At 49.8% G+C, this 20288-nt stretch overlaps 10 protein-coding genes across 10 annotated transcripts; 4 read left to right on the forward strand and 6 right to left on the reverse strand.

Annotated features, from left to right (window-relative positions):
* Positions 1 to 964: 964 nt before the first annotated feature.
* abaA (transcription factor AbaA) lies at positions 965 to 3464 on the forward strand (the record flags this gene model as incomplete). The annotated part of the gene is made up of 3 exons (XM_002561227.1): positions 965 to 1400; positions 1456 to 1632; positions 1690 to 3464. 3 exons carry the CDS (start codon positions 965 to 967, stop codon positions 3462 to 3464), a joined length of 2388 nt encoding a protein of 795 aa, XP_002561273.1.
* A 533-nt stretch (positions 3465 to 3997) lies between these two features.
* On the forward strand, positions 3998 to 5076 carry N7525_010789 (uncharacterized protein; the record flags this gene model as incomplete). The annotated part of the gene is made up of 3 exons (XM_002561226.2): positions 3998 to 4142; positions 4199 to 4986; positions 5050 to 5076. The coding sequence occupies 3 exons, from the start codon at positions 3998 to 4000 to the stop codon at positions 5074 to 5076; spliced, it is 960 nt and encodes a 319-aa protein (XP_002561272.2).
* Positions 5077 to 5676: 600 nt separating this feature from the next.
* Positions 5677 to 6189, reverse strand: N7525_010790 (GFA family protein; the record flags this gene model as incomplete). The annotated part of the gene is made up of 2 exons (XM_002561225.1): positions 5677 to 5961; positions 6037 to 6189. 2 exons carry the CDS (start codon positions 6187 to 6189, stop codon positions 5677 to 5679), a joined length of 438 nt encoding a protein of 145 aa, XP_002561271.1.
* An 879-nt stretch (positions 6190 to 7068) lies between these two features.
* N7525_010791 (uncharacterized protein) lies at positions 7069 to 8101 on the reverse strand (the record flags this gene model as incomplete). The annotated part of the gene is made up of 5 exons (XM_061215222.1): positions 7069 to 7201; positions 7227 to 7347; positions 7379 to 7748; positions 7894 to 7940; positions 7966 to 8101. The coding sequence occupies 5 exons, from the start codon at positions 8099 to 8101 to the stop codon at positions 7069 to 7071; spliced, it is 807 nt and encodes a 268-aa protein (XP_061067734.1).
* Positions 8102 to 8685: 584 nt separating this feature from the next.
* Positions 8686 to 9468, reverse strand: N7525_010792 (alpha/beta hydrolase; the record flags this gene model as incomplete). The annotated part of the gene is made up of 2 exons (XM_002561224.1): positions 8686 to 9030; positions 9082 to 9468. 2 exons carry the CDS (start codon positions 9466 to 9468, stop codon positions 8686 to 8688), a joined length of 732 nt encoding a protein of 243 aa, XP_002561270.1.
* Positions 9469 to 10360: 892 nt separating this feature from the next.
* Positions 10361 to 11173, forward strand: N7525_010793 (uncharacterized protein; the record flags this gene model as incomplete). Its single annotated transcript, XM_002561223.1, has 2 exons — positions 10361 to 10501; positions 10559 to 11173. 2 exons carry the CDS (start codon positions 10361 to 10363, stop codon positions 11171 to 11173), a joined length of 756 nt encoding a protein of 251 aa, XP_002561269.1.
* Positions 11174 to 14424: 3251 nt separating this feature from the next.
* Positions 14425 to 15918, forward strand: N7525_010794 (glycoside hydrolase family 76 protein; the record flags this gene model as incomplete). Its single annotated transcript, XM_002561222.2, has 3 exons — positions 14425 to 14521; positions 14584 to 15278; positions 15334 to 15918. 3 exons carry the CDS (start codon positions 14425 to 14427, stop codon positions 15916 to 15918), a joined length of 1377 nt encoding a protein of 458 aa, XP_002561268.2.
* A 203-nt stretch (positions 15919 to 16121) lies between these two features.
* N7525_010795 (uncharacterized protein) lies at positions 16122 to 16506 on the reverse strand (the record flags this gene model as incomplete). Its single annotated transcript, XM_002561221.1, has 2 exons — positions 16122 to 16289; positions 16348 to 16506. 2 exons carry the CDS (start codon positions 16504 to 16506, stop codon positions 16122 to 16124), a joined length of 327 nt encoding a protein of 108 aa, XP_002561267.1.
* Positions 16507 to 17545: 1039 nt separating this feature from the next.
* N7525_010796 (uncharacterized protein) lies at positions 17546 to 18999 on the reverse strand (the record flags this gene model as incomplete). Its single annotated transcript, XM_061215223.1, has 2 exons — positions 17546 to 18330; positions 18378 to 18999. The coding sequence occupies 2 exons, from the start codon at positions 18997 to 18999 to the stop codon at positions 17546 to 17548; spliced, it is 1407 nt and encodes a 468-aa protein (XP_061067735.1).
* Positions 19000 to 19854: 855 nt separating this feature from the next.
* N7525_010797 (uncharacterized protein) lies at positions 19855 to 20133 on the reverse strand (the record flags this gene model as incomplete). Its single annotated transcript, XM_002561220.1, has 1 exon — positions 19855 to 20133. The coding sequence occupies one exon, from the start codon at positions 20131 to 20133 to the stop codon at positions 19855 to 19857; it is 279 nt and encodes a 92-aa protein (XP_002561266.1).
* Positions 20134 to 20288: the final 155 nt, after the last annotated feature.

Below are 20288 nucleotides of genomic sequence, written 5' to 3' on the forward strand. Positions count from 1 at the left end.
ACCATGTACGATTACTTGCATACTACCATAGTTACAATATGGGAATAAAAAGATACCCCGAATTACTTTTTTAACACGTTCTTTGCGGCTGTCAAATTACCCTGCAGTCCCGTCCTCGTGCATCTCGTGCCCACTTGATCCAGGCGTAACTGTAACCCTACTTTACCTTGCTGTGTATGCAACACCTTTCTTTTCTTCCCCACAAATTCAACCAAACTGCTTTGGATCGCAGGGTCATTTTACCTAGTTTAACTTACCCTTTTTGATGGTACGTAGGACTGTCATCAACGGAGATCAGCCAAGCCTGCATTCCGGTGGTGTTTGGCGGTGGTCGAGCATTCCACGTCCCGTGCGAGAAGACAATGTCGTTGGACCATCGACATTCCTGCGGCGCGATTATTGCCACTGATTATTGTGATTCTTTGTTGATGCTGGTCCGAGAAATGGATGTTCAAGGTCACTTCGTGCTGCACAAAATCTCCGATCCACTTATCACTGGTTCGTGCTGCTGAGCATCCCTTGCATCCTGACAACCGTCCTTCATATCGAGCCCTGTCTTGACTCCTGATTTGCTACGGCAAGGTCGGCTTGCCGTCGTCCTGTGGTCTGCTCCCCACAAAGGACCTGGGTGCGCGGGCCAGGACCGCGACCTGCCCAGGAGCATGGACAAGGCGTTCGAGGGACCTAGGTCAGGCAAAGCAGACCCGTCGGAGCAATGTTGCTACTGGGGCTACAGAACCCCTCTCCAAAGGGGAGTTATGGTTCCCTATAAACACCATCTTGCTCGCTCTCACATTCTCTTTCCCAGGTTCTTACATTCTCTTGACATCTTGCGTTCTTGGGTCGTTGTTTGTGACTGAGCTGCGTTCTTTGCCAGGCAGTAAGCATTTGACGGTGCCTCTCAATCCCCTCCTCATTGGAATCTGTCATTCTTTTGGAGAAGCCCGTCCTTGGTTCCCTCCCCATGGCTACTGACTGGCAACCCGAGTGCCTTGTCACTCAGAACCAGACGTCACTGGATCCCGTTGGAGCTCATTCTGATCGAGCTTTGCAGAATACCACTGGGAATGTCCAGTCTTATTCGGACCAGCTGGCTCATGCTGATATCACTGCTCGTGAGGATCAGCTTCATCAGCTTGGCTTCAAGTATCCTCATGCCCCTCATCATCCTCAACCCTTGTCGGCGCCAGGCTTGCATCAACAGCATGTAGCGGCCCGGCTTCATCAACGGAAGCTTCGCAGGCTTCACTCGGTTGGTCCCAATTCTCAATCTCGCCGGGCACGAAGCAGCTATCTCAAGTCCCAAAAGTACTTGGAATACCGTGCTCGCCCTCGCCGCGATACTGGGAAAGATGGAGAGCCGGTGTGGTCCGATGAGTTGGAGGACGCCTTCCAGCAGGGTAAGTCTATATCACCATAGTGATAGATTGGGCAGAAGCTAACGGCCGATTCCAGCCCTCGAAGCAAACCCTCCCATGGGTCGGAGAAAGTGGTCCGAACGGGGCAAGTCATATGGCCGCAACGAGTTGATTGCTGAGTACATCTTCAAGTTGACCGGCAAGCGGAGGACTCGCAAGCAGGTGTCTAGCCATCTGCAAGTCCTCGACTCGTTCCTGAAGGGTGATCCCGATTGTGAGTTGTCACATATCAACCGATGTCTACATCCTTTTTACTAATACAGTATGTCAGGGGAGCGACTTGTTCGTGAGGCATCACCAGAACGATCATCGAGCGTTCATGGCTCAGCACCCGCTCCTAAATGGAGAACGGCAATGGAGCACCCTTCAGCGTCCAGCCACTATGGCAGCCACACACACCCCTCGTACCATGACCACATGAGATCCATGCAGCCATACGCTGGAGATCTCCCACCCCCACACTATCCCCTTGGCTCCAATATGCAGGAGGCTGCCGCTAGTGCCATTCATGGCTTTAGCTTCGACATGTGGGTCAGCGCTCCTCAGCAGGCCAATCGTCTTGACAAGGCATTGCATGCATACACTCGTCTGCAGGGTGACCTGCACCACCCTGTTGCACCTCCCATGCCTCTTGAGCATGTGAGCGGGTGGCGGTCTTCTTTCCCTCAACTGGCTTCCATGGTGGATGATATCAACAATCCCCTGGACTGTGATATCATCTTGTTGGAAGTGAACCTGGAGCTAATGACCGACTTCCCTCCTGCGGGATCGCGCCTGGGAATTCAACTTGACCTTGACTACGGTCACCCTACTGCTGGCGACGTTTTGGGTGTCAGCCAGATGGACAACTGGACCTGCAGCACACATATCTATGAAGATAGTCAAAAGATCCTGGAGACTTACCACGACCTACCCAAAACCCAGTCGACCAAGGTCAAGCCTCTCTTTGAATCATCCTGGTGGGCTAAACTGTTCACTCAATTGACCCAAGAGAAGCGCATGGCAGAGGACTCGGGTAACCCCCAAGCTGCTCGGGACGCTGACGACCATGCCCGTCACTTCTTCCGCTCCTTGTCTGCAGTACAAGAGCTCCGTGCCACCCCACCCAGCTCTCGTCGGCTCTCAACCCAATACCAAGGCCATCACGGCGATGAGAGCAAGCGCATGGCCATTCTGGCCTGGAAATTCCGACAAACCCGACCCGGCGAAGTCGGCACAACTACTTGGAGACGACTAATTCCGGCACCGGACCGGACTACAACCAACAGCCCGCGCCCAGTTTCTGGAGTTGACCGTCCTCCCCTCTCTTTGGATTCCATCCTTCTCAACAAACCATCCCACCAGGGTGTCTACCAGACCCCTCAGCCCCACGACCTCATCCACCACCCGAGCCAATCCCACTCGCAATGGCCCATGTACCAATCACCCCACGACAACGTGGCTAATCTCTTTAATACCCCCGGCCATCTGGACTTCATGACATCCATCAGCAAAGCCGAAGACGGACTCAATGACAAAACCGCCGTCACCTCCGTGCTGGACTCCTTCTCCACCAGCCTCGCACCCGAGAGCATCCCATCCACAAGCCTCCACGGCCCCAGCGGTGCCCCAGTCATGCTCAACGTGCATGACCTTCCGCTCTCCCACCCAGGGATGGGCTACACAATGGGTCACGAAGCATCCCACTACGTGCCATCTCAGCAGCACAGCGTGAACATGCACGACAGCAACAGCGTGCTACACGGTTTCTTTGGCTCTAACACACAGCCGCTCGATGATCTCAGTCACGGCCAGGCCTCATGGGGAGCCCACTCGACGTCCATTCCCGGAGATGTCGGCGCTGGCAGCTACCAACTCCCTTACCAGCCGGAGCACCATGTGCCTGTATCGCGCGAGTCGCAGCAACCACACCACTTCGATGGCCTCTTGCCATCGGAAGACCTAATGGATAAGATCGTCGGGCGCATGTCCAATGGTCCCAGCATACATGGGGCGGGCCCCGATGCGAGCGCGGGCTATGATAACGCCACGGTGGATGCGGTATAATGAATTAATTAACCAAAACTAAAGTAATGATAATCATTCTGAGAGTGGTCTTTTGTATTTTCTGTGATTTTCTATATTTTTTTCATTCATTTTTCATTCTTTTTCTGTCTTTTTTGTGATACTTGGGGATATCGATATCAGGAATGTCTTGGGTGTTTGGAGAAAATTACTTTGGACTATACTTGGATACTTGGATACTTGGATACTTGGATACTTGGATACTTGGATACTTGGAATAATGGGAATACACCATTCGCTTCGATTTAGCTGTTTTCTTTATTTTCTTCATATTTCCCTCGCCCGGCTAAATTCTCCCATATCAACCACTTTAGCCGCCAAACAGTGGGGCAATTTTGGGGATTTCTAGAAAAAGAGCCCAAAGGTAGAGACCAATTGAGGAAGATCTGGTCGATTTAGCCTGGAGCTTGGAATTTTGGGGTTTGAGATTTTAAATCATTCTAGGCGGGGTCACATTTATACCCCTCTACGCCCCCAATTCCTTATTTTATTTCTTAGATTTCTTAACATTCACAATGGTTGCCCCTACTGTCAAGCTTAGCAGCGGCTATGAGATGCCCCTTGTGGGCTTCGGCCTGTGGAAGGTCAACAACGACACTTGTGCCGACCAGGTCTACCACGCCATCAAGGCTGGCTACCGTCTCTTCGACGGTGCCTGCGGTACATTCATCCTCCCCAAACCAAGCCCGAATTGACACTGACACCATAAATCGTAGACTACGGCAACGAAGTCGAAGCCGGCCAGGGTGTAGCCCGCGCCATTAAGGAGGGTATCGTCAAGCGCGAGGAGCTCTTCATCGTCTCCAAGCTCTGGAACAGCTTCCACGAAGCCGACAAGGTCGAGCCCATAGCCCGCAAGCAGCTCGCCGACTGGGGCGTCGACTACTTCGATCTGTACATCGTGCACTTCCCCATTGCCCTGAAGTACCTCGACCCGTCAGTGCGCTACCCTCCCAGCTGGACCACAGCCGAGGGCAAGATCGAGTTCGCCAACGCCCCCATCCACGAGACCTGGGGCGCAATGGAGACCCTCGTTGACAAGAAGCTGGCTCGCAGCATCGGCGTCAGCAACTTCAGTGCCCAGCTGCTGATGGATCTGCTCCGCTACGCCCGCGTCCGTCCCGCCACCCTCCAGATCGAACACCACCCCTACCTCACCCAGACCCGTCTGGTGGACTACGCCCAGAAGGAAGGCATCACTGTTACTGCTTACTCTTCCTTCGGTCCTCTGAGCTTCCTTGAGCTTGACCTTAAGCACGCTAAGGATACTCCTTTGCTCTTCGAGCATGCTACTATCACCTCCATTGCTGAGAAGCACGGTCGTACCCCTGCCCAGGTCCTGCTGCGCTGGTCTACCCAGCGCAATGTCGCTGTTATTCCTAAGAGCAACAACCCTACTCGTCTTGCTCAGAACTTGACCGTCACTGACTTCGACCTTGAGGCTAGTGAGCTTGAGGCTATCAGCGCTCTGGACAAGGGCCTTCGTTTCAATGACCCCATTGCCGTAAGTTTGGTTTGCGTGGAGTATTGACTATTATACTGACTTTCTTTTTCTTTTTCCTTTTAGTACGGCCTTGGAATCCCCATCTTCTAAGCGTGTCTAAAGCGTGTCTAGACTCGAAAACACTGCGAGACGGAAGAGACCCCGTGTCCGGAGAGGGAGATTCTCCGCAATATTATGACGAATTTTATGCCTTACTAAATTGAATAAACACATATGAATTCGAACCTTCCAGAACATCTTTATATGAGTGTTTCAGAAAATATTCAGACCCAAGTAAACTTGAATCCCAACCGAACTACCAGCCTTCGGCTTCCCAGTCCCCGTAACAGGATCCCCAGCACCAGCACTCGGCCCGGGATCACTCCTCCCGTATTATCCGAACTGTAATGCATCCAGTCCTTGTAGCAGTCGTGACATTGATTATAGATTTCTGCGGAAAAGCATGGCAAATCTCGTGGCAGTTTGTCGAAATGTCCTTGCATAGATCCGGATATGTTAGTTCTCATCCTATTTGGGACTAAGAATTGGGCTGGGTAGAAGTGGAGTAAGCTTGGCTTGGGGGCTCTAAATGAAGCCTAAAATGGCAGGACTCCATCTTGGCTCTGTAACGTTTGTCACAGATTGGGTAGGGCGCGGCGAGTATCCCCTTCCGTATCTTGCATTATGAGCAACACCAGATCTCGGCAACGCCTAGTACGGTGTTCTTTCATGCTTATCCGTTCCTTCAAGCGGGGCAATAAACCCCCGCCGCCTCATGCAAAACACTTCCATCGAAGGCTTCCACGAGTCATTCCCAAGATCCATAGTACCAGACGTGACAGTAAGCGCACTCTCGTACTCCGGTGTCCCTGTCGAAGTCGTGTATATGGGCGAACTGCAGATTGAACAGAAGTGTCGGTGAATGGTATTCTTCGAGTTCGGTGGTTTATCATCGTAGACTTTTAGAACGTCTTCTCCGGCGGTGATCTTGAAGTTCTATTTCGAGTTAGTACGGGATCTTTAACATTCAGATGGGACAGTGTACTAGTAGCTGTCTGATTCTTGGCGTACCTTTTTCATGTACATGCTGTTTGCCATGAAGACGGACCCGGTGATTTTGCGACATGTGTCGCAATGGCAGATGATGTTGGTGATTGGTTGGCCTGTTAATTCATAGCGGATCTTCTTGCAGACACAGCTTCCTTTGATCTTAGAGTCCGACATCGTAGCAGATAAGAGGATGTTAAGCTCCTCGAGCCCGGTGCTTAATCAAACTCGGAGGTGGATATATCCACATCAGAGATGCGGCACTCTTATATGACTGATTTCAGGCCCCCAATATGGATCCTTGGGGCTTACACGCCTTGCATATGCACCAAGTACATCGACCAATAGAACTAACGAGAACTCTCTGGATCGTTGTAGAGCTTTGTCGACTGTTCTACACCAGGGCTATCTTTCCCCGCACTATTTAGAGCAGATGAAAAATGCTATGACTCCTGCGCACCAAGAGACTGAATAAAACGACAATCAAAGTCATGCTTAGATCAGATATCCATACAGTTAATGATAATAAGTGGAAATGTTGTGAATGAATCATCCTGACTCATTGACACACACCACTTGGACTGCCGATGGCGCTTTGTCCGGTAGTGACGCGATCAGCGAGACCACCCATCACCCCGAGCTTGATCATCACAAAATGACTCGCAGATCTTTCGGGCGCCCACCCACCGAAGGAAATCTTACCGGATTAATACTGGGTTGATACTGGCTTTGGGGAAAGGATCTTAACCTATTGTCTATAGCCATATTCATCTGTTCCTTAGATGGCATTGAAGACCAGGAGAGGCCTTCAGCCGGATGCAAATACCTATATCAGAGTATTTCCACCCTGGAACTTCTGCCAACTTCTATTTGTGACAAATGTACAATATCACTATCAAATCTATAAAGCGTCATCTACATGGACCCTCGATTTTCGAGCTTCCTGCCGTCAACGCATATTCATCATCGAACCTGTCATGGGCCCATGCTTCGTCATTATGCATCCCAGATCTAGATATTCTCTCCATCCCATAGTTCTTACCAACGGGCGCGTCCTTAGAATCCCTCGTACTCCACGAGAACGAACAGCACAGGGCTCGCAGCAACGGACGCATAGTTGGCAAACAAGCGCAAATAATATCGACGCAAGGTTCGACGAAAATCCAGGTGGCGGCCTCCATGATAGAATCTAGAATGAGCGGGAGGTCAGTTACCTTATTTCAAATGCAGGGGAAATTCGAGCAAACGCACATGACGTATCGTCATTGAAAATGTCGAGCGTAACCACGCGCATGACACTCGCGACACATACACTGTCTTCTATAAGCTTGTATTCTGTAGGTATAAGATGGATAAACATACAAACCACCGAGAAGAAAGATACCCAGAATGGTCAGCTTCTGCGATAGGCGTAGTTGGAGTTGTAAGACCATGGGAATCGGCAAAGCGAGGATGATCACGTCAATGAGAAGATTGGATATCGCATTCCCGAAGAAGAATGATTTCGCGCTGATGCAAGTGCCGGACTGGTTTTTGTTCCAGTTGAAGGAAATCGGACGACATTGAACGAGGACAGTGATGAAGACGGCAAGACACCATGCTAGGACTAGGCCGCCGGCGAGTAGACTAGCAAGTTGGAATTTGGGGACGCTGAAGATTCGACGGTAGAGTAACAGGATGGAGACTTTTATGGTGGGGACAAGGAGGGTGTATGAGATTTCGTTTGCGAAGAAACACTGTGGTTGGTGTTAGAGCGTATCGGGCATTTAGGCTCGTGATACTCGCCTTTTGGAAGGTAATTTTCTCTTCTGTGGTTAGGTCACTCATGTGTTTTCCTAATCCTCCATCTCGGGCCCCTATACATGATTAGTCGTGAGTAACCTCGCTGTGGTTTAGGGACTCTACAGAAAATGGCTTGCCCGAGCATGCTATATGCCAGGACAATTGACAGACATATCGCATAGTCATCCCATCCCAGGTTCGATTTGATCACTCGCGCAGCAACGCGAATGCCAACAATAACCGTGGACAATACGACAAGCTCAGTGCTCACAGCAATGTATGTGTGTCCACGGGCATTGGCACCCATAACGCGGTGAAATGACTTCTGGAGAAGGCAGATGAGTGCACTGTGCTATAAATGCAAAAAGGCCCTATGAGGCATGTGAATGGCAAAATTTAGAATAGTGGACGCGACGAGAACCTCCATATGATATCTGGGATATTGAGCCTACACCCACTCCTTAACGCATTAGGCGCGGAATACCATGTGAAAATGGATCTGCGATAAAGTTTCTAAAAGTTTCAGATTTAGAACAATTGATGTTGTAAGACCTTACTTAGGGCTGTATATATTTGTCTCACAAGTAATACGTCTCCCACGAGGAATACTCTGCCCCTAATGGATTGAAGGACGTAGTTAATATGTATTCCTGGCTATGATTGGTCAATCCCGCCATTAGAGTTGGCTGATCCGCTTCCTTCGAGATTTTTCCGATCAAACTTCGCCAGTTGATTGGCCCGTGCTAAAACAGTGATGGACATCGTCTCGTTTTTGATTGCAAGATATCCGCAGTTCACTAGGTGTCTCACTATAAAGACGGTCTATTCCGTATTCGGACCTCCCGAGGAAGGACCGATGAATCTCCCATGGCTTCATCTAGCTAAGCCTCCTCAAAGTCCCTTTTTAGAGATCTTTAGCACCAACTGGGCAGTCTCTTCAGGCATGCTCAGGAAAGGACTGTGACTCGCTGGGAGTCTCTCCACGTCCACATTGACACCCGTCTGCCGCACATTCTCGATCATCATTTCTTGCACCATTGGGATAAGAGCCGCATCTTTGTCGCACACAATGTATGCAGTGGGAATGATCCGATATGCCTCATGTGTGATCGGGTCGAATTGAGCAGACTTCGGGTGAACTACTAGCTTCTTTGCCCAAGCCGCGGCATCCGCAGAAGAAAGGTCATTGAAGAACCAAGCTGCCGGATCAGGAACAATTAGTGTATCCCGCTCGTCCTACATGGGGTCAGTAAGTATATCCCAGCTCATATAAAAATGATTTCATACATCAACTGTAATGAAAGGAGGTAGACGCCCTCCAAACATGCCAGCTAGACTGTTCCCAGTCGGAGGCACAAAGGCCGTCATGTAGATCAGTTGGTCGATCGCCAGTCCGTACAAGGCGTCTGTGCCGACCACTCCTCCGTAGGAGTGCATCACCGCAATAACGGCCTTCCCGCTGTCAAGGAGCGATAATGCGGTTTGTCGGATGAGTGACACGTCATCTGCCAATTTCTTTGTAGGGGGTACATCGTTGTTGCAGGTCGGAAGACGAGGACAAACTGTTTCATAGCCCAAGCCTTCGAATGCCTTGCAAAACGTGGCGTAGAAGTCTGGGTGATGCCATGCCCCGTGGATGACCAGGATGGTTGGGCGACTATTGCTAGTAGTCATATTGATCTGCAGAGTCGATATCAAAATGGCGCAGATATAGTTAAGCGTCGAACAGAGGATGCAGCTGACTATTTTATTCCGGCAAAGTTGGTTTGATAACGCTGGTGGGGCGTAAGCCCCCCTGACGATCGAGTTGGAGGAAACTGTGTTTCGATTAATTTATGTTCGTTTAGCCTGCTAAATTAGAGTGGATCGATGAGACCCCTACCATAGTGTGCTACAGTCTTAAATAGCATCATGTCATTGGCCTTGTTCGAGAGGACTCTGTCTGAAGGCTCCTCGCAGCCTCCAATAGCACACACAGGCTTCTACATGCGCCGTGCAGATATTATCGCAAGACAAGTGCCGTGGAACCTTTTGCATTAGCATGACTACCTCGGCTAGAAGGCTACTGCAACACCCTCTGTATGTGTTTGAAACATAAGTTTCTACAACAGAGTCGGTTGGCCACAACTCCTTAGCCCAGGAAATTGATGCCCGGACGGCCATTGCCCATCACAAACTGCGGGCATCCAGGTGGACAACCCTCGAAGGTTTCTCGGCCGGTTCCAACCTTGTAAAGTTCCAAGGTTGACCTCGGAGCCCTGAAGATGCCCAGCCCTGGAGGTGGAATCAGCGCATCTGGCAGCAAATCACGTGCAGCGTCCTATAGAGGGTATTCAGGGAAAAGAGAGCCATCCGCTCGGGGAAAGAGAAAGACCATGCTCAGAGCAAGAGCATGATCTACGAGCGGTTCGTCAGAAATTATTCGATAGTTTTCGTGACTTATCGGAGATATGTACTGTATGTAGATAGACAATTCCGCCAAGAAGTGCCGATCTCGACGATCCGCCATTTTTCTCCAACCTCCGGTCAACTTCAACTTCCCAATCACAAATCTACAAACCTCACAATGGTGTCCCCTAGTCTTGCCCGCATGACAGGGCAGGTCCACATCACCGGACTTCCCATGCCAAAGAACCTATCCGAAAGCAAACTGGTACTGGCCGCGCTCCAGAAATTCGGAGAAGTAATAACATACCGCAACCTCAAGGTACGGTGTCCTCTCCTAACTACATCTTGACAAGCCCTGACCTAATAATTCCTTTAGTATGACACAACCAACACCTCACCAAACACCAACCGCCCCATCGTCGCGATCTTCGAGACAGCCGATGCAGCAGACCGCGCGATAGCAGCTTCGCCTATCACTATTCCCCTACCGACATCCACCTCCGCCTCTACCTACACCTCAAAATCTCACCCTTCAACCTCTATCCCCTCTATTCCATTCACATCAACTACCAATCCGCCCTCAGATACCCCTCGCTCATTGACACTCGAAATCCAACACTCGCGCCATAATCACGCCTCCGCCCTCAAACGCAGCCCCTTCTACTCCACCTACAACCTCTTTAAGAACAACCCCGTCTACGAAGACTTGATTAGTGATGAGACCGGTATCCCGCTCAAGGAACTGGCTGACACACTCTCAAGTAAGAAGTATCCTATCGGCGCTGGCGTCAAGTCTAATATCCAGGAGGAAAATCGACGCATGGGCGCGACGAGCTTGGTGAATATGTGGAAGGAGGGGATGGGGATGGAGATTGAGGATGAGAACAAAGGGCAGGATACTGGTGAGAATTCTTCAGTGATTGAACATGGTGGTGGCATTAGGGAGCCCGGGGAGGGCTTGGAGGACGGGAAGCAGAGTTCGGTCGTCTGAGCTGGAGACTGGTTTTGGCCTTTTCTTGTTGCCTATGCGGGAACTAGATATGGAAGAACCATTTTCTATTCACTAGGACTGCTGCGGTTGGAGCTAGACCAGCAGATCCAGCCGAAGACGCGCTCTCGTTTTATGGACAGTTGCATTGGCTGTAAGCTGAAGGTGCTGATGTGATTTCCCTCCTGGCATTGAGCTCCACAGACGTGCTTCGCTTCGACTTACAGTCAGAACCTGTCTGCTGGGAGAGATCATTCCTCCATTTAGTCTGTTCGCCATGGCCACCCGGAGCTTCTTCGCTTCACAATGCATGGCCAATGTGGTTCATTTAGTGGGTAGGCCATGCCAACGAACATGTCCCTAGTAAATGAAGCAATTGACTTGCTAGATCACCAGGCAGGTCCCTGGTGACACATGAAAGCAGGGAGAGCCTACGAATGGGTGGATCAGGCGATGGCGAAGACGAACTACATGTATATACAGTTCAATTTTATACATAATCAAAATGGTCTTCGTATAACTTCTGGGTGTGATATCGATACTTGGAACTGAGGAGTGCCACGTTCTGCAACGACATAGTATGCTCCAATCACACCCAACGTGGCTTGTCGGTGGTTACCATGTCTGCTGACATACAAGCCCGAGAAATTAATGAGAGGCTAGGAGAAGAGCGAGAGGAAGATTGGTGATGATGATCTAACTACTGTCATGAAGCTCTTTATATAGCTCCATGGGAACAAAGGGACAAAATCCTAAAAGCCACAAATAATCTCAAAGGGGCAAAGAGAGGTCTGACAAGTTGCATGTAAGCAACTTCTGAGTGGTGCACGAATCAGAGATCATCACCGGCGGTGCAATTGTTCTCCCTAATGCATGCGATCGTGACTCCGTGAAGGGTCGAAAGGGAAGGCGGATCGAGCGCAATGGAGGGGATTGAGAAAAAGGAATATGGAAAAGGAATATTGAAAAGCACAGATTCAAGAACATGAGATTTTGGAGAAGGATTTAAGTACCAAAAGGCCAGCAAAGGACTTGAATGTACTTGAATGTCAGTCGAGAGGCGAGAGGCTACTGGGCACGATCATCGCCTAGGTGTCTCCATTTCTCTCCATCTTTTCTGGGCCTTTGTATCCTGATTCTGATCCGGTCTTCGCCACAGTGCTCTAGGCGACTGGCGCATAGAAGATCGAGTCTTCTTTCCTGATTAAGAAGACGATCGAAGCACCGGGTTAAGGAGCGTAGCTGGAAATTAAACCCGAAGACAACTAAGAATGGGTAGAGAGCGACCATCGCCATCCCTTGCATGATAAGTGATATCGCCGGTTGCATCCTCGCTTGCTGGTATAAACTGGGCATCTGAATCTGTAGAGCGTGATGCACAACAACTTGCTACTGGGTCCCAGTGGTGGTCGTTAGCTGCATCAATGGAAGGTGATTGTATGTAATTCCTTTCTGGATATGGAATCGCGGCCTCCGTATGTAGGGGTGACGCGTTAGATATCCCAGACGGAGGAATTCGTTGATTCAGCAGTCAGGACATTTTGGAGCTTCGAGACTCAGGCGAAGGTCAGAATCGGGATGCTCGGCAGCATCATGTTCTTCATCCCCGTCCTCAAACTGTGTAGTTTAAACCCCAAATACGAGCGAAGTGGCTTTATATGGCTCGATGGATAATGCGTGCCAACTTGTAGTATTTCAAAATGTCTTTGGCAGGTAGAAATTTCCTTTTACTGCCGAGGAAGTCAGATGCCATGGATGGGGAAAGAAGCACAAGGAGCTTGTCTTGAAGGATTTGCCCTGGCGACGTCGGACCGCCGTGCTACCGTAGCGCGGGATGTGACACATTAGATCTTCCCAGCGCAAGCCCGCCGCGGATTTCAGCAGAAGCAGGTCAGCTGTGCCGACGTTCTTCTTCACTTAAGCTTTGAGATTCCGATGCCCAGGTGGCGAGCCGATCAGGAAGGACGGACGGGTACACGGAGAGCGTTCGACAAATGCGCGATCGAGCTGAGTAGAGTCAGCACCGTAGGATTACGGCCTCAAAGGCCAACTGATGGTTATCGGTGGATATGAGTTGGTATGATTCTCCAGGGGAGGAGGGATTTGAAGGAGAGAGGTAGCAAGAAGAGACATCTGGGTGTTCCAACGTTGCCCCTCAGGTTAGGCAAGCATGGCATTCTTTCTCTAGTGTAGTACGCGCCACTATGTTTCAATAGTTATAGAAATAGTTAGATGGAGACTGTAAATATAGAACGGCCATGGAGTGGTTGAGCAAGACACTAAATACAACATAGATAACTAGTCGACTAACTAGTTAGCGAGTTAACTTAACTAGTTGGATAGTTAAATATGAAAGAAGAACCATTAGCCTGAGATTTCAGAACGAGCCACTATCTCAAGCTTCTTCAAATTTGGGTACTGGAATTAGTCGATGGATACAGATACAGATGCGGGGAACGGGGAACTGCGAATGGAAATAATATGGGCCTTTAACTTTGAACCCTTCTCCAAGATCTGAGTTGTGCCTGGGACTATTAAGCTTCATCGACTATGTGACTAGCCCAGAAGCAGATAGTTAATTAGCAGATTCCCAGTTGATTCCCGCAAAAGGAGAAAGTGGCAGTGCCAGGTCTTGGCACATTTCTTGGCGCCACTAAAAATAAGAAAGTCGATTTTCCACGGTACCGCCAAGACCCAATTTGGCGCTCGTGACACTCCGAGCGGAAACGACTTGGCATATTACCCCCTGATCTGACATTCAGAGACTCTTTCCCAGCTTAAATGTGTTGGCAAACTCTCATGTTTTATGGTTTGAAAAGCGTGTTAGAAGATATTCGAATGCAGAATTTATGCTTCCCCGAACCGCCGACCCCGGATACGCCGGGTAAGGGGGCGTCTTGGCATTACTACACCCTCATTTCCCAGACGAAAATTCAACGCCAAGCGCCTGGAAACTGGGCAGTGCTGAATAGAGCTGCATCCAGAACTAAGTCAGGCAGCAGGATTGGTCGCGCCAATGTCTTGGAATTGGCACTTTGTACATAAACCCGCTCATACGGCGCCTCTTTGCCAAGTGACTGGTTTCATCGTGGTGATTCGATAGCATCTGATGGGTTCCATTGTATTATTACCCTTTTGTTCTAGTAGATGCACTCTCATATTCCCCTCTGAATCTCAATGCACTTGACTTCTGCTCTCCATCTCCCAGTCCGATGCATTTCTTCCGATGTCGGTCATCACTCCGCTCGTGTCAAATGGGGCCTGTGATTATGCCTAGGTGGTTGACCACCCTTTTAACCTTCCTTCTCTTACAAAATGCCCTCGCCATTGAGGTTAACCCTGAGGATGAGAGTACGTTCATATCGTATGCTGGCTAAACATCCCAAATGACTGACATATACCTCTCCGGACAGCGTCCCTCAAAAATGCCGCCAAGACCGTCGCCACCACTATGGTCGATTACTACAATGCCCGCGACTCGAAGGCGATTCCCGGAAAATTCGACGGTACTTGGTGGGAGGGTGGTTCGATGTTCATGACCCTCATTCAGTACTGGTATTTAACAGGCGACAGCCAGTTCAACGATGCCATTCAGGAAGGCATGTATTGGCAAAAGGGCGACGACAACGACTTTTTCCCAAGCAACTACTCCCAGTACCTCGGTAACGACGATCAAGTGTTCTGGGGATTAGCAGCGATAACCGCCGGCGAACTGAACTTCCCCGAAAGAAGCGGCGAACCCTCGTGGATTTCGCTGGCCGAGGGTGTCTTCAATGGACAGATTCCTCGCTGGGATATGACTGCTTGCAATGGTGGTTTGCGATGGCAGATTTGGCCTTACCAGGATGGGTACAATTTGAAAAACGCCATCTCCAACGGCGGTTTGTTCCAGCTTTCAGCACGTCTGGCACTATACACCAAGAACGCGACCTATGCCGAGTGGGCCGAGAAGATTTGGGATTGGAGTCACTCTACGCCGCTGTTGAGGAAAACCTGGGTTATTGCCGATACCACTACCAATGCTGCGAATTGCAAGGATCATGGTGATCACCAATGGACTTACAACTACGCTACGTACATCATGGGTGCAGGCTATATGCACAACTACGTACGTCTACCCCTGTCCCCGACAAGTTGGCTATCGAAACTAACAGGCATTATAGACCAATGGTACTGAGGGTAAATGGCTCGAAGGCGTGACAGGACTGCTCAAGACATCCGAACAGTTTTTCCCTAAATCCGGTGATCACCAAATCATCTCCGACATCACCTGCGAGCCGATCGATATGTGCGATCGCAATCAGAAAACCTTCAAGACCTATTTCACTTCATGGATCGGATTCATGTCGCTGATAGTACCCACCAACGTCACGGCGGAGGTAATGGGGAAATTCAAGGCCTCCGCTGTCGCTGCCGGTCAGCAATGCTCCGGTGGAAGCGATGGGAAGCATTGTGGAATTCGCTGGACGATGAAATCGGAATGGGATGGGACTATGGGCTTGGAGCAGCAGATGTCTGTCTTGGGTGTTCTTAATGCTGTCATGGTCCCATTCACGGCCGATGGCCCTTACAATGCTGACAATGGTGGAAAATCCAAAAGTGACCCGCACGGGGGCTCCAATCCCGAGGGTAGCACTGGGCCTGCGCCGATCACTTCGGGTGACAGGGTCGGCGCGGGAATCTTGACTGCGGTCTTCGTTTTAGTCTGGGTCGGGGCTATTTCTTGGATGCTTGTTGGAGGCAAGTAGATACACTCAATTGGGACGGCGTTAAACACATGTACATTTGGAATCTTGATACCTTGAGAAATTCAGGCTTTTTGTGATATTTGAGCGTTGAACGACTGTTTGTACAATCTCCCTATGCCACACTTTCCACATCATATCGCGATAAAGCTTTTCCCGCCCAGTGCAGTGCAGATAGATCTTTGCTTTTCTTTTCGTTCGTACTTTCAGACCTCCTGGTCCTCCGTGGGCTCTGTGTCTGGGTCCTGATCACTCCCCTGAGCTGCCTCTCCAGCCCTCACAGGTTTGGCGGCACAATCCTTGGCACGTCGAAAGCGCTTCGTCGCGGCATTGGTGGTAATGCCATAGTGTTGGGCAACAGCGCCGAAGTCGATCTGGGGTATCATAGTTATATTAGTGCTGAAAGTACCTAATTAGTTGGAAACAAGTCACCTTCATTCCTGTCACCTTGATGCAGGTGAGTAGGAACTCGAGCCTCTCTTCCAGTAGTAGGTCACGGCTAGTTCCCTGGGCGAGTTTGGCAGGCTTGGTGGTGGACTTGGCAGCAGTATTCTTGGTAACTTTAGCCTTGGTAACTCTGTTGGGAGGCATGGTGAAGATGGATGGCTGATATGAACTTGTTTGATGTGGATATAAATGTGCAGAGAAGGAGAGATTTGCACAGATCAAGGAACTCAGGGCGAGGAGGAAGGTGGAAGGTGGAAGGAGGAGGAGGAGGAGGAGGAGGAGGAGGAGGAGGAGAACCATTCAAAGCTGAGATTGAGGATCGAATAGTACCCTGGTCTAACGGAAAACAACTTTGTGTCTCCTTCCATGTCCCCTCACCACTTCAGACAGTATTGTGTGAGACACGACCTCGAAGTCCAACTTACAGCAATAGCCATGGCGGAAAGATATAAGAAATATCCAAGTAGCGAACGGGAGCTCGGTGGTTTAGGTAACAGCAAACCATAGACAAGTACTATTTAAGTTGTACTCCAGAGACGTAGGTAACCTGAGGTACTTTTATTCTTCATGGACGCTTCGAACAATTGTCTAGTATCGTCTACGCATCTAATGCTGTTGTTACCATAAAGGCGATAATCAGTTGCCGCATTTTCATGACGGGCCACTAAAGACGTCGACTTGTCACAAAATTAGGGCTCGGGACATCAGCCGCGTCGGGGTTGTGTATTCAGCATCCTGCTCTAAGTGACGAGACTCTCTTTCTGAATAACTAACCGATCCTATTGAGTAAAGAAATAGAAATCAGCACAAATTTACATTGCAGGGCTATTCACTTATAAGGGTAGTCAGGCTCTAGTTCATCCGTAGACGTTAACATGCATAGTATCATAGTACATATGTATTATCCAATTTCTCAGATAACTCAGTCGCAGCCAATTATTAACGAAAACCCTTATCACCCCCTAGGCTAGGTTACACGGAGTTAAATAGGTAGCTTTTGAATCATCCCATCGTCCATAGATGCTTTGTTTTTCAGACTGAGCCTTTACTTATTGTTTGCCTTTCTAGGTCTCTATAAAAGGCCTCTCCTTGCTAGATTGAATGCAGCAGACTTTTCTTCCTTAGCTTCTCCAGAATTGCCGTACCCTCAACAATCGCCACTACGGTAAAGCCTCTCGACGGCTTATTCCAGACCAAGGTCCTTCTTCAGGCCAGGCACAACCGTTCCCTCATTCCAGTTCCAGACCAGAGCGCTGTTGTGGCCAGTAAACGCCGCGCCAGTCCAGTACGTATTGCGGGAGCCCTGCAGCGCCAGCAGCTTGGCGTAGAAGCCAGCCTTGATATCTTCGGCCGTGACACGTACATGGTACGGCGTGTGGTCGGAAGTGTAGGGAAATGTGACAGTATCCGCCGCATCTGCCGGGACAGCACCCACCGCCGCTAGAGTGGCCAGGTTCTCGCGGACGAGGTCCTTTCCTTCTTCATCCGTGACGTCTCCGCGGTCGAAGCCCCCTCCGATCAGGAATTCGCCAGGCGATCCGGTGGCGATGAAGCCGTTGTTACCCGGAATAATGGGCTGGTTGAAAGGAGTAAAGGCGCCGACGTTGGTGAACGAGCCATTGAAACCAGGGACATGAGCCACTCCGGCATAGTAGCCGAGGGAGGAGAACTTGGAGAAGATGGCCTGCTCTTGTCTGGAGAGGTCGAAAGACCAAATGCTCTTCATGATTGGCGGTATGGCGACCAGCAACTTGCGGGCACGAATTGTCTTGAAGGAGCTTCCTTGCTGGGCAACCAAGAGAGTCACACCAGTCGAGTTGGAGTGACGGTCTACATTAAGGATCGTGGTGCTCAAGAGGATACTGGAGTCCAGCTCCTTCAGGGCCGCGTCGTATAGGCTCCTGCTGTTGCCTGTGCCAGATTGTATGAACTCTCCGAAGGCACTGCCGAGCAAGCCGGGTCCGAGGCCTTTGATGCCATACAGGGCCGGGAGTATTGTGATATTTCCCGTATACCAGTTGAGTTGTGCGATAAGAGGAACGAGAGAGAAAAGTTGTAGTTCTCTGCAAACTGTGCGAAGGGCAGATACAGCTCCTCGGGGACGGGGTCCGGGACCAAAAAGCCTTGGTCGATCCATCCGTACTTGCTCAGCACATTCTCGGTGTAAGCTTGCACAGCAGCTTGAATGACCTCCTGCTGGTCATCTGGGGGCGGGATAGGAATTCCCAAGGCGAAGTCATATCTTGCGCTTGGGGTTTCCAGGGAGTTGGTGATAATGGGCACTCCGAGGCGGGCGAAGTATCGTTTGACCAGATCTGTGTTCTCAAAAACGGTAACACCAACGTTACTGACGACACCGGTGCTAGGGTTGGTGTACGTCTCTGTGTGGCCGCCGATCTGGTCCTTCTTCTCGATGACCATAACGCTGGCGCCGGCGTCCTTTAATTGTATTGCGGCGTGGATACCACCGGAACCACCACCAATGATGGCGACATCAACATCCACGACCTTCGGGGTATAGGAGGGGCTGGGCCACTTTGTCTGGTCTCCCGGTCCTGCCCAGCCTTCCCAGTTCTGGTCCGCATTCACACTTCCGAACAATAAGAGCAAGGCAATGACTAGTTGTGGGAACCTCATAGCGCGAACGCTTTAGAAGAAGTGACCAAAATTAACCTATTGTATGCTATCTGACTGAATGACTCCGGGGAAAGAGAGGAGAGGAACAGACAAAAGGGAGCCAACTATATAGGAAGCCCCAGGGATAATAGGACGTAATGTCACCTCTCAACACCCCCCCCCCCTTATGACTAACAGGGTCATCCACATACTTCAGCACTCTCCGAAAGTCCTTGTCTTTTTGCTTTCTTTCCTTTCTTTTCTATATTTTCCTTTAACTCTATAACGTCCATTTGCCACTATAACGTATTCAGCAAGTGAGTGGGCCAGCCCCCTCCCCCTGTAAATGCCGAATACACATATAGTAATATCTCAACCAGAAGACCGCTCGACTAATTCAACTAATTGCCTATATATTTGACGTCCTGGCTAGCCCCATGCACGTGGGTGTTAAGCCGATTCTCTATATATGCTAGAACTGAGTATGCAAATATAAAAACTTGGCATATGCAAAAACTAGGCAAAACTAGGCAAGATACACTAGTAAGCTTGTAGAAACTAGGTAAGATACACTAACCTTGGCAAAGCTAGGCAAGATGCACGTGTAGTAAGCTTGCAAAGACTACCTACGTAGTGTGATCCCACAACATGTACTGGAATGCATTGTTGTGGCAAGATAAACCTACACCTTTACGTAGTGTGTAGGGTAAGTAACTTTATAGTAAAACCAAGTTACAAAAAAGGTAGATTCAATATTTGATATTATTACTAGGTAAGGTAGTGTTGGAGTCCTATTCATTCATGGATAGAATACGCATCTGACTATTCATATCACTACAGGCGAAATTGGTTATGGCGCGTTAGCGGAATACAATGCTATAATTTCTTCAATACGCGCCGGCTTGCGCGCTTGTAAGAAAGAAGAGGGCGTAGGTGCCATTTAGAGCATGGAAACCTAGATGGCTTGTCCAGATCTGCTTCAATGATTAAGGCGCCTTTAGATTTGAGTGCTCGGACCTTGGAAATTGAGGGTGAGTGCGTGACGCCGCGAACTGAGTACTGTTGGCTGAGCTCTTCATCGCCAAGGACGTAGTTGGCAACGGAACCGCCCTGCTTTCCAGTGACTCCAAAGACGGTGACAAGCTCCTTGGACATGTTGACGGTGCGAGCGATGGCTTGGAGGCATGACACCGGTTAAATGGCGAAGTTTGGATAAGGAAATAGTGCTGACAGTTTCGAGCAAAATGTGGTGTTCCATGTCGTCCTTTATATTTCTCTTTGCTCTGGTTTCAATGTCACCTCAGTAGACT

Source organism: Penicillium rubens, assembly GCF_028828025.1.
Source record: "Penicillium rubens strain IBT 27055 chromosome Unknown utg000004l_segment0_segment0, whole genome shotgun sequence".
Classification (NCBI taxonomy): Eukaryota; Fungi; Ascomycota; class Eurotiomycetes; order Eurotiales; family Aspergillaceae; genus Penicillium; species Penicillium rubens.